Source organism: Lampris incognitus, chromosome 10 (assembly GCF_029633865.1).
Source record: "Lampris incognitus isolate fLamInc1 chromosome 10, fLamInc1.hap2, whole genome shotgun sequence".
Taxonomy (NCBI): Eukaryota; Metazoa; Chordata; class Actinopteri; order Lampriformes; family Lampridae; genus Lampris; species Lampris incognitus.
In genome coordinates, this window is record NC_079220.1 from 49,312,767 (window position 1) to 49,324,794 (window position 12,028).

Below are 12,028 nucleotides of genomic sequence, written 5' to 3' on the forward strand. Positions count from 1 at the left end.
TAGTGGAGTCATGGGGGAACTATTTTAAATCCCAACTATGCAAGACAACACATTACCCCTTTTTTTTTCTTCTTGGATTCCCCCCATTTTTCTCCCCAATTGTACCCGGCCACTCATCCGAGCCGTCCCGGCTGCTGCTTCACCCCCTCTGCCGATCCGGGGAGAGCTGCAGACTACCACATGCCTCCTCCCATACATGTGGAGTCGCCAGCCGCATCTTTTCACCTGACAGTGAGGAGTTTCACCAGGGGGACATCGCGTTGGAGGATCACGCCACCCCCCCCCCCACACACACAGGCACCCCGACTGACTTGCCAGAGGAGGCGCTAGTGCAGCAACCAGGACACCTACCCACATCCGGCTTCCCACCTGCAGACACGGCCAATTGTGTCTGTAGGGGCGCCCGAACAGGCCGGAGGCAACACGGGGATTCGAACCGGAGATCTCCGTGTTGGTAGGCAACGGAATAGACCGCTACTCTGTAGACCCGGACGCTCACATTGCCTTTTAAAACTTGCCAGCAGTTACTCTGAATTGAGGCTATGCAAACTCCATGTTGTCTCCTTACCCATAGGCAGAGGTCTGCTGCATGAGCACTGCAGCAGACCTCTGCCTTGTGGAACAACCCACATACCCAAAAGAAACGTGAAGAAAATTAAAACTCTTGCTTAAAAGTCTGCTTTTCATTACTGAATGTCAGTTTGACCACAAAACAATGCAACTTGAAATACTTCCAACAAAAATCTCTCCCTCATGCTGCAAACCCAGATAGCATGCGGATGTGGGCCACTTCAAAGCAATGATGCGGCACTGATGGCCTTCTTCTGGCCCAGACAAAATGGATGTGAGCCTGAAGTGGCCTACGTGTATAAAAGCAAATATGGCCCAAATATGCCAAATCAAATGTGGGCCTTTTTTTGTCTGTGCCAAAGATGTGGCGCTCTGGGCAACATGTAACCTGGATGTGACCCTGAAGAGGCCCGTGTGGTAAATGGTGAATATGGCCCAAATATCACAGAGCAAATATGTGGCACATGCGGCATTGCTATGGCTTGGTTCTGGCCCGGATCTGGCAAACAGGAGTGGACCGCACAAGTGTCATCGTTCCACCCGGTATGTGGGCCGGATGAAAGTGTCGTGTGGGACGGGTCCGGGCCACAGCAATTCTGCTATCTGGGAAAGAACTTTGATCGAACAGTCTGTCATACAGACAAATTGTGTGTCTGGTGGCAGGCATATATTTATCCTACTCCTAGAAACCTAAAGCCCTCATCCCCCCCCCCCCCATCAACTCTGCTAAAGATCAGTGTTTTCCGGCCTGGAATAAGGAGATTATCCAGGCACACTCTCCCACCCACCCCCAGCTTTTAAGCGTGCTTGCACCGAGTCAGGTTGATTCGTACCCGTGCACATAGCAGTTCTGTCTCTGTTGTGGCCGACAGACTCTGTCCAGTCCTGCACCGCACGACCAAGCGCCCGTTACCCCGACTTCAACACCACCACGTTCACGTCAGTAACCCAAAATACCACGTTTAAAGAGGCAAAAAGGGAAAACAAATCCCTAGAAAATAGAATAATTTATTTTGGGAAAGTACCACGGTCGGGTCCATAACGTTCTCTTTCGGGGTGTACACACGTGATGACACCCATGCCGGAGGTAAAACGAGGGATATTTCGGACCTTGAAGACCGGAAGTGTGGCTCTTCCCACTATATCGGCCTCACTCTCATCGATTCAACTTTTGTAAAGTAAAAGCATATTGAATGATAGAATTTAAAGAAACACCAGCACAGGGACACCCCCCCCCCAAAGAACATTTGGATTGTGGCATATTATGCATATGGTAAGCATTTTTCAGTCTGGTACCATATCGCTGTCTTTCTGCAAGTAAAAATTGCACTGTACTTATTTGTTTACACGAAATCTTGCACAAAAAAAAACCCCTTGGTGATGCAAATCAACGCTCATCTGACACCGGTGATATGTACAAAGCATCTTGTGTCCGTCCATCAGGTATTTCTCTCACCATGCGGACCATTATGAAAAAAAAACACAATTCACATGAATCAAAATGATCTCATATCTTCTCTCTCATCTCGTGAACAGAACAAGATTTTGAGAAGAAATAACCCCAGTTTATCCTAGTTTGCATCCTGTTTGTCGCCCACACAAACACGCAGCAGAACCAGTAACTCAGCACGACGCGAGCGGAAAGCGGCGAGTGTTTTTGACAAGTGTAAATGCAACGACACAACGCACCATCGCAGACCTGCAGCAAACCATCGCAAGTTACCAGAAACCCAACTCAACCTCATATCGACTCGTATTTATTGATTGCATATTTAGCAACTGGTCAAAAACTTTGTTTATTGTAACTTCTGTCAGCCATTCACAGGTGAAAGTGCCACACAGTATCATTCGAACCAAGAGCACTTGTGCTTTAGTTCCTTCATCAAATACTGTCATTAATATGTGAAAAAAATCACTGCACATGAAGAGAGTTGTCTGAGCGCCCATGTCTATCGTTTGATACACACAAAAAAAAACACATTTCCCCAGACTACTATAAAAGGTGCCACGATGCTTCTTTTTTTTTTTTATTCGATGCATGACGCCGTCACTGGTGGTGCTCCCGAAAAATGTCGCGCTTTTAGCCGATCAATACGAATACCTGATAAACAATATGGGACAAATACACACAGCAGACACATATGCAGTTCCAACATTAGGCAGCATGGGAAGGTTGAGGGCGGCGATCGGGCCGCGGGGCGAGGGCCTCAGTTGATCGCCGGCGCCTTTCCCTCGGGTCCGAGTCCATTTCTCTCTATTGGCTAATCCCTTGTCCATGACTAGTCTTTCCCTTATAGTCACTTCATCCGTCGTCCTGGTTCTGGCAAGTCCAGTGGCCCATAAACCAATGTTTAGATCCTTTCGCCATAAAGCTGTGATCTCAAACAATAAGTAATTGCTTTTAAAACAAGAAAATTCTTATCAGAATCTCAGATTCTCCCTTGTTTACACGGTTTTTGTTTTTTTTTAGCTTAAAATGAACACTGAAGCAACACAAAGAAACCTTTAGATGATTGTCTTTTTCAGAATGTACATATCACATGGATAAACTGACTGTACACACATGCGTACACACTCTGCACACACACACACACGCGCACACACACACACACACACACACACACACACACTCTTCACAGAGGAGAAAATGCTAGTCGAAATGCCTGCAATGCCTTATATTGAGCAACACCTCCGTCAGTAAGATAGTAAAAAAAAAAAAGAAAAAAAAAGCAAAGTTACAGTAAACCACCAACAACAAAATGAAAGAGCCGTCTGTCCTCGGGGTCCCGCTGTTGTCAGAAGGACACCTGTGTGTCAAACAAAAGAGGAGAAGCCCGCGGTAGGTGGCTGAGAGGCACAGCCCAGGCTGCTGGGAGGCCGGTAGAGGGTGCTGTGCTGGCTGGTCGGTTCAGATGACAACAGGGATGGGGTTGGAGTCCGGCTTCCCTTGGGCCTAAATAAGGTGCCCTGTCCCGGGCCCTGGGGCTGGGGCAAGGGGCTGCCCTGGGGCAGCAGAGGGGGCAGGGGTGGCAGGGGTGGCGGATGCTGTCGGGACTCCTGTTCCACCAGGGGGTCGGGCTGGGAGTAGCCGTACGCTGGCGGACGGGAGACGCCCTTCTGCTGGCGGCGCCAGGAGTTGTAGTATGTAGGGTCGCTGATGTAGTGGTTGACGAAAGAGTGGGTCTTCTGTCGGCTCGCGTCCATCTCGTACTCACTGTCGCTACCCTGCGGATTGGTCACAGAAACAACATGTTAATCGGTGGCGGGCACTTAAGCTAACGCTAAGCAAATGAACAAAAACGAAGAACAAACAAAATCCAAACCAGGTGCTGAGAAAAAGGCTACCAGAGACGCACATATACTCGGGACATACTGCACAACATGACTGCAATGCCTTCTCATCTCATGGCATCATCATACGTTGACGCTTTCGTGAAAATGCCAATATATGACAGGCAAGGTGCAACTTGCCATCTGTATGAGACACTGTGGTCCCAGAAAGGTGAATCTGTTCATGTGGATACAACGCTTATTGGGGGAAATGTGTCACCACTCATCTAAGTGACTTCACCAGTCTCAGCTGACTGCAGGTATCCCCACCCTTATAAACAACACAGTGGCATAACCACCCAAACCAGGGATCAGTTTCATATGCAAACTGCCATGACCATTACTTAGAGTTAAAATGGCCATGTGCACTATTTGTACTACAGCTGGTGATGGGGGTCATTTGAAAGTTGATGTTTACCATAAACCAACAAGTACTGACCAGTACTTAAGGTTTGACTCTCATCATCCACTGTATAGGAGTCATCAGGATGGTGTACCACCAAGCTGATACCGTCCACACCGACACAGCAGCTGGGGAAGGGCAGTAATCTCAAATTAAACAGGCCCTGGTTAAGTGTGGTTAACCTCACTGGGCGTTTGTCAAACCCAGGAAGACGCCCAATCAGGGCACCAGCCAATCGAAGAGAGGAGAAGCACAATAGCCGTCTAAGCGTAAACCAGTGGTGGTTCCGTATGTGGTGGGAGTGTCGGAACAGTTGGGACGTGTATTTTCCACACTGCATCTCAGTTGCTTTCAAACCCCAAAACACGCTGCGCCAGAAATTGGTCCACCTCAAAGGATCGGATCCCCCGGCACAAACAGGGCAATATAGTGTACGCTGCTAAGTGCCGGGAGGATTGCCGTGACTTGTACATCGGGGAAACCAAACAGATGCTGGCCAAGAGGATGGCACAACACAGGAGAGCTAACACGTCAGGCCAGGACTCCACTGTCTACAACCATCTACAGGCCGGTGGCCACTCTTTCAAGGATGAGGATGACCACATCCTTGATAGGGAGGAACCCTGGTTTGAATGGGGAGTCAAAGACGCCATCTATGTGAAGAGGGAACGACCATCCCTGAACCGGGGGAGGGGGGGGGTGTCAAAAAGTACATCTGTCACCATCTTACAATGCTGTGATTGCAAACATTCCCAAATCCTCTGTGAATAGTACACATGGCCACTGAAACTCTAGTTAATGGTCACGACAATTTGCATACGAAACCGATTGCTGGTTTCAGTTGTGACACAACTGTATTGTTTATGAGGGTGGGGACACCAGCAGTCAGCTGAGACTGACGAAGTCACTTAGATTTGTGGTGAAACATTTCTCCCACTAAACAGTCAATGCATTTACATGCACAGTTAAGTCGAGCTACGGTTATAGTAGCTCGATTAGGCCATGTAATTGGACTACTGTCGTTGTCCCCGTATACAAGAACCGCGGGAGAATCGATTTACTGACAGAAGTATGTCCGACCCCGGTACGGGAGGGGGCGATATGCCCCCTTTCACCTGGTTGCTACTGGATGAAAGACCGCCGCAGGAACTATGGATCATGCGCAGAACGCCTAGGCCAGTTCTGGGCTGACTGAAGTGTATACACGTCAGAGTAAATCGATCCCCAACCGCATTATCTAGGCGTGTTAGTCGACTTCAAGAAATTCGATTTAGTGCAATTTCAGTTGGACTAACACGTTTACATGTATAGTCCAGTTTTACTCGGACTAACACAATAAACGGACATTTTCTAACATCATGTAAACGAAGCCACTGTGTCCAGATGAACTGATTCAATTTTCTGTGATCTCCTTACCTGGATTATTGAGCATGCATGAAGACTCCATAGTTGAACTTCTGGCCTGACTTGTGACTATTAATGACATACAAGTCTTGTATGGTTAAAATGTCTTTATGCATGCTAAATTATCCAGGAAAGAAAAAGCAAAGTGATGAGACGTATCTGTCAGCAAATGTTGTATCCAGATGAACTGATTGATTCAACCTTCTTTGACTGTAGTTGTTAAGTTTAGGGTTGAGGTTAGGTATTGGTTAAACCTCTGCGTCTCCTACAGAAACCTAAGTGTACCTAGCACGTATTATATCAATGTAATATTACGTGCAAGGCGCCATGAGATGAGAATGGATTTCACTGCAACCAAGGCTATTTCTAGTGTGACAAAGTAAATGATACCAGATCGATAACTGTACAGCAGCATCTACAGAAGATCTACTAACATCAGCTAATCTAGCATCACGTTGAGTCTTATGAGGGAGATGTTCACTTCTACTGGGAATTTTTCCACACATACGTTGGAGCTCACCCATAGCCCCGAGGAGAACAGATCTGATAAGAGTACACAAGTTTATCCTGGAATATGACAGAGAGAGTGTTTTACATGGGTGAGAAATGGCTTTGTGGCGATGATAAGCTGTTTCGTCCTGTGCAAAAGAAAGCTCCTTTGGGAGAATTACCCCCATTACTGCATTTAAGGATGCTGTATAGGCTAAGAAGCAGAAATGTTTAATAAAAAGGGGGCACATTAGTATCACAGAAATCGTCAAGCTTGCACAGCGTAGGGAAGTATTTGACAGTGCACGTCTGTCAAGTGCCTGCCCCTCTGCTGCGCTGTTGAGCGACTGTAACAACACAGATGTCGAGGTACCGCCAGTCCATTTATTTGCACAAGTGGCAGGTAAACAGTGGGCTGCTGCGCAGGGGAGAGGAATAATGCCTGTTTGCAGTTCGTGGGAGAGCAGCATTTACTAAAATTAGGTTTACCAAACATTGTGACCATGCAGGCACTTGATAAATGGGCCCGAGAGACCCCATGCTGCACTAGGTGTGGGAATACAGATGTTCTCATTTCAAGTCGGGGTCTCTTGATTTGCTAGTGTGAGCTTTCCTCCCACTTTCTCCATCGCCCCTCGCTGTGTACTACTGCCCCATCTTTCAACGGTGTAACCAGGGGGTTGGATTTCGCGTTGAACCACCCCAACCCCAAATGTTAAGAAACACATTTGCCTTCAGAATTCCCCTTACGGATTCCCAGGTTTGTATTAAAAATATATGATACAAACTGTTTAACATCGTTCTTTATTCTTCATTATTCTTCATTATTCCTCATTTGCATCTGCTGTGACATCATGTAAGGCAAATTCAGAATGAGGCGTGTGTGTGTGTGTGAGAGTATGTGTTTGTGTGTCTCAGATTAAGAAGTGTGCAGCAGAGCAAGCATGTCGACAAGTGTTAAAGGACTGAAAGCGTGACTGTTTCAGCAGATGACCCCGAACACAGCAAGTATAATCACTGGCAGAAAAAATAACACGCAAAGGTGGCAACACGTCAAATCTGATGAAAGACAGGGCGTCCGGGTAGCGTGGCGGTCTATTCTGTTGCCTACCAACACGGGGATCCCGGTTTGAATCCCTGTGTTACCTCCAGTTTGGTCCCTACAGACACAATTGGCCATGTCTGCGGGTGGGAAGCCGGATATGGATATGTGTCCTGGTCGCTGCACTGGCGCCTCCTCTGGTTGGTCAGGGCGCCTGTTTGGGGGGGGGGGTGGACTGGGGGGAATAGGGTGATCCTCAGACGCGCTACTACTCAACATGTATCGGAGGAGGCAGGTATATATATATTTATATATATATATATATGTGATGTAAGACCTCCAGGTACACGGTGTAACTTTAAAAAAGAAGAACTGTGTTCAGTTTTGGGGCGCTATAAATATAATATACAAACACGTGAATCCAACCTTAAGGAACCAGCATTGATTAAATTTTTGATTTAGGGCAATTGAGGACCCAAGAGTGCAGCATCGTGACTGGAAAGCGTCTTCATGGACTGACTTTGCTTTCGGAGCATTCGGACACCAAGGGGATCCAACTTATGACAGAGATTTCTGTACGGACAGAAAAGAGTCAAAGCTCTGAGTTGTGCCAGTATGCCGTTTGTCTAGCGTGACATCGAGGCGACAGCCGATGAGGTACTGGATGCCTAAACCAGGACTAGTGTAGACCAGGGTTTATAAGGTGCGATGCTGTTTTCTTTATTAATAGTGTTGGCTTATTAGGTCATTTTCAAAGGAACCGCTAAAGAATCTTTGGCTGCCAAACCAACTACATTATGAATGCCGTCTCTGCTGCCACTTGCCATATAGTCTGACTGCAGGCATTTCACAAGACCCAAAAGGGTCTTGTGAAATGCCTGCAGTTAGAACACACATCACTCTAGTTTACAAGGAATATAATCTGCTGCAATATTTATTTCAACCCCCCCCCCTTGATGAATTCCTGACTAAGCCAGTACCGTCTTTTCAATTTTAAACACTATGACCCATCCAGAACCTCATCTGGCATGCTGCCCAAAGGAGTTGGCTCCCAGCAGCCCAGATGAACATCACATTTCCTGTTTCGGGGACAATTAATTTGTGGTGAAGACATCAGGGGAAGTTTTAGATATGAGAATCTGCCCCACACGTCCTTCTCATAGGAAGATTCAGTCACGAAGAGCCCAGAGCTGAACCCAGAGATCTCAGTGACAACAGGCCCGCGTCAGCGGAGAAGGTTTCATTTTGAGGTGATGCGTCTAAAACGGGTCTATTTGACCTTAGGAAAGTCACTCCATGATTAGGCTGCAATCTGTTTTTGTAATCTGGTTTTCCACTTTAAGCAAATAGGCAATTATGAGAAATAAGACTAACTGAAGAGACGGGGAGGACGTCAACGCGAGAAAAGCGTAAGACGGCAAAGTTTTTACTGAGTTTTGGAAAGGCTTCTTGCTTTACCCCCCGAGGACACTGTCACTGTGAAATTCAAACCTGAAAGTTCATTCTTTAATCTAAATTTGTTGCCTGTTGCCACTGAGGAGTGGAGCGGGGGGTGTAGGCCTGGGTCGGTGCATACCTGGGAGTCAGATATCTCAGAGGGTTTCTCCGTCAGGCTGCTGCTCTCTGCTGGAATCAGATCATTATATTTGGTGCTGACGTCCTCGTCTGAGTAGTGCAGACTGCCAGGACTGGGCCTTGGTGGAGATCTGAGGAGAGACACATTGAGAGAGTGAGAGAGTGAGTGAGTGAGTGAGTGAGTGAGTGAGTGAGTGAGTGACTGACTGACTGACTGACTGACTGACTGACTGACTGACTGACTGACTGACAGAAAGAGAGAAAGAGAGAGCCATGGTGTGAAGCATAACGAGAAAGAGAAAACAAGAGAAATCAATTTTTTGATGTGTGTCAAAACAATAGGGTTTTATTTAGTTTTTTATTTATTTAGTTTTTATCAAAAGATCTCTTTCTTTGAGAAACCATTTTTTTCAGGACTTCCTTCTATTGAAAGCACATTCTTGTAGCAATAAAAATAAAGGTTTTAGGGGCGTCCGGGTGGCGTTGCGGTCTATTCCGTTACCTACCAACACGGGGATCTCTGGTTCAAATCCTCGTGTTACCTCCGGTTTGGTCGGGCGTCCCTACAGACACAATTGGCCATGTCTGTGGGTGGGAAGCCAGATGTGGGTATGTGTCCCGGTCGCCGCATTAGCCCCACCTCTGGTCGGTCGGGGCGCCTGTTCGGTGGGGGGGGGGGACTGGGGGGAATAGCGTGATCCTCTCATGTGCTACATCCCCCTGGTGAAACCCCTCTCTGTCAGGTGAAAAGAAGCGGCTGGTGACTCCACATGTATCGGAGGAGGCATGTGGTAGTCTGCAGCCCTCCCCGGATCGGCAGAGGGGGTGGAGCAGTGGCTGGGACGGCTCGGAAGAGTGGGGTAATTGGCCGGATACAATTTGGGAGTAAAAGGGGGGTGGGGCTAAATAAATAAATAAAGGTTTAGTCCTGTGACTGACACATAACAGTCTGATAAACAAGCCCTCCCCATCCGCCCCCCATCCCCCCAAAAATAAAAAGTCATAAATCCCTAGCACAAAGTTTCCCATTCCCGGGGGGAATCTAAATAGGATTAACACACACATGCTCAGTGCGTACTCATCGATGAAGATGATCCTGAAGATGGCTCGGTTCAGAAGGAGCCGGCTGGCAACAACAGGACGGATTAGCGAGGCATTCTGGGAAGCCATTGACACAGTTTGGGAAATCATTGGCCTTTTCCTGTTGCTCTTTCCCTTGTGATCCCTGCAAACCATCAGCTTGAAGCACTGGCCGGGTGTGTGTGTGTGTGTGTGTGTGTGTGTGTGTGTGAATACTCCCAAATCCGTCATGAGACATGGGACCCATCACAGAGGAGCATATGAGCATCCCCATGGAAGAATTTGCTGCGCTGATTAAGAGCTGAGTGCATCAGATCTGGTCTGGAGAGCCAGACCTCATGCAGAATAACCGGGTAACTAAGCGCTCCCCTGAGCACAGCGCGGAAATTGAATTTTTACGAGTGCGGGCTAAGAACTAATATGTTCTCTTGGCACGACAAAAAAAAATAATCAAAAATCACTCCTTTAAAACACTAGACTACATCAGCTGGCTCGGCACGGAAGTCGTGTTACGGCGGGGGAGCCGGTGAAGCAGCGGAAGATTCGACAAAAAGAAGAAACCAGTAAAATCAAGATTCATCCTTGAAAGAAGAAGAAAGTTGAGAAAAATGTTCAAACGATCCGGGGGAACGAAACGGGAAACTGTGGAAGTAGAGGTGTAAGGGACTAGCGTTAAATACTTGAATGCTGAATATTATGTTAAGCCACAAGGCAGCCAACCTTGACAAGCCGTCATAGTAACACAAAATCTGCACGGAGCCTCTTTGCATAACGTTCACACACAGGAGCCGAGTCTGTCTGCGTGTGGGGAAGAGGAAGTGCACCAGACACAACCTGGAACGTACCAGCCGCCGTGATGAGGTTACCGCCATACGGGGACACCTCCTCTGAGTTAAAGGGGGGAAGAGGAGGTGTTGGGGGCGGGCAACTGTGACATAATAGCTCATTAAAATTCAGAGGGGGTTTTAGGCAGGCATAAAAAGGATGGGGCCGCAGGGATTCGAGGGTGGAGGAGGGGCGGCGGATCTTAACGGCTATACCCGCCACACTCCCAAACGCTGCCAGGGAGTTTTTGAATTATTTAACAGCGCTGTATCCTGCGCTGCGCTGCCTTATCTATCCTCTTCATCCCTCTTTCCCCCTTAGCCTTTCATCCCCCCCAACGGCAAAGCCTCCCACTCCTCCTCTTCAGGCCACAGATCATTAGCAAAGTGTACTCCACCAGAATGGAGCTCTTCAAAGGGAGGGAGCAGGTCCGGGCTCTTTGATCCAGCCCCCCCCCCCCCTTGGTCCAGGAGCAAACAACCCCCCCGACCCACCACCCACCCTGACGTCACACTGTCCATTCAGTGTGCGTTCCACCATAATGGGTACACAAATGAGTATGCCATAGTGGTGGTTTTCAAACCGGGTTGCAGCCCACAAGTGGCTGAAGCAGGGCAGTCAGGTGGTGTCCACAATAAACACATTTTGCTTGGAGACAGCGAGAAAAAAAAAAAGGACATTTATTATCTTATTTGTGATCAAATATCTGTTTTCTACAACATACAAACATATATCTATATATCTATAACTATATAAACATTTTAATACATAGCAGTACAAGCCTGTTTCATGTGTCGCGCACTTATCAGCTGCCAAGTTGGCTATACAACAAATAAAAAAACAACAGTGAATAAATGCTATGTTTCAAGTAGGGGCATGGTGCGAGGCAACATCGCATTTATTCGCTGTTTTTTTTAAATTTGTTGTATAGCCAACTTGGCAGCTGATGAGTATGCGACACATGAAATAGGCTTTTACTGATATGTATTAAAGTTTTTTTTCCCCCTACATCTATGTATCTTACTATACATCCATCCATCCATTATCTGAACCGCTTATCCTGCTCTCAGGGTCGCCGGGATGCTGGAGCCTATCCCATCAGTCATTGGGCGGCAGGCGGGGAGACACCCTGGACAGGCCGCCAGGCCATCACAGGGCCCACACACACACACACACACACACACACACACACACACACACACACACACACACACACACACCCATTCATACCTGGGGACAATTTAGTACAGCCAATTCACCTGACTTACATGTCTTTGGACTGTGGGAGGAAACTGGAGCCCCCGGAGGAA

The 12,028-nt window shown here is 47.5% G+C and overlaps 1 protein-coding gene across 1 annotated transcript in view; it reads right to left on the minus strand.

Annotated features, from left to right (window-relative positions):
- Window positions 1–3,289: 3,289 nt before the first annotated feature.
- sdk2a (sidekick cell adhesion molecule 2a) overlaps window positions 3,290–12,028 on the minus strand; it is a 69,095-nt gene continuing 60,356 nt past the window's right edge. The window contains exons 43-44 of the mRNA XM_056287915.1: window positions 8,815–8,944; window positions 3,290–3,795 (exon numbers count right to left, since the gene is read on the minus strand). Coding sequence (XP_056143890.1) covers window positions 3,385–3,795; window positions 8,815–8,944 — 541 coding nt within the window. The 3' untranslated portion in view covers window positions 3,290–3,384. The remainder of the gene's footprint in view (window positions 3,796–8,814; window positions 8,945–12,028) is intronic.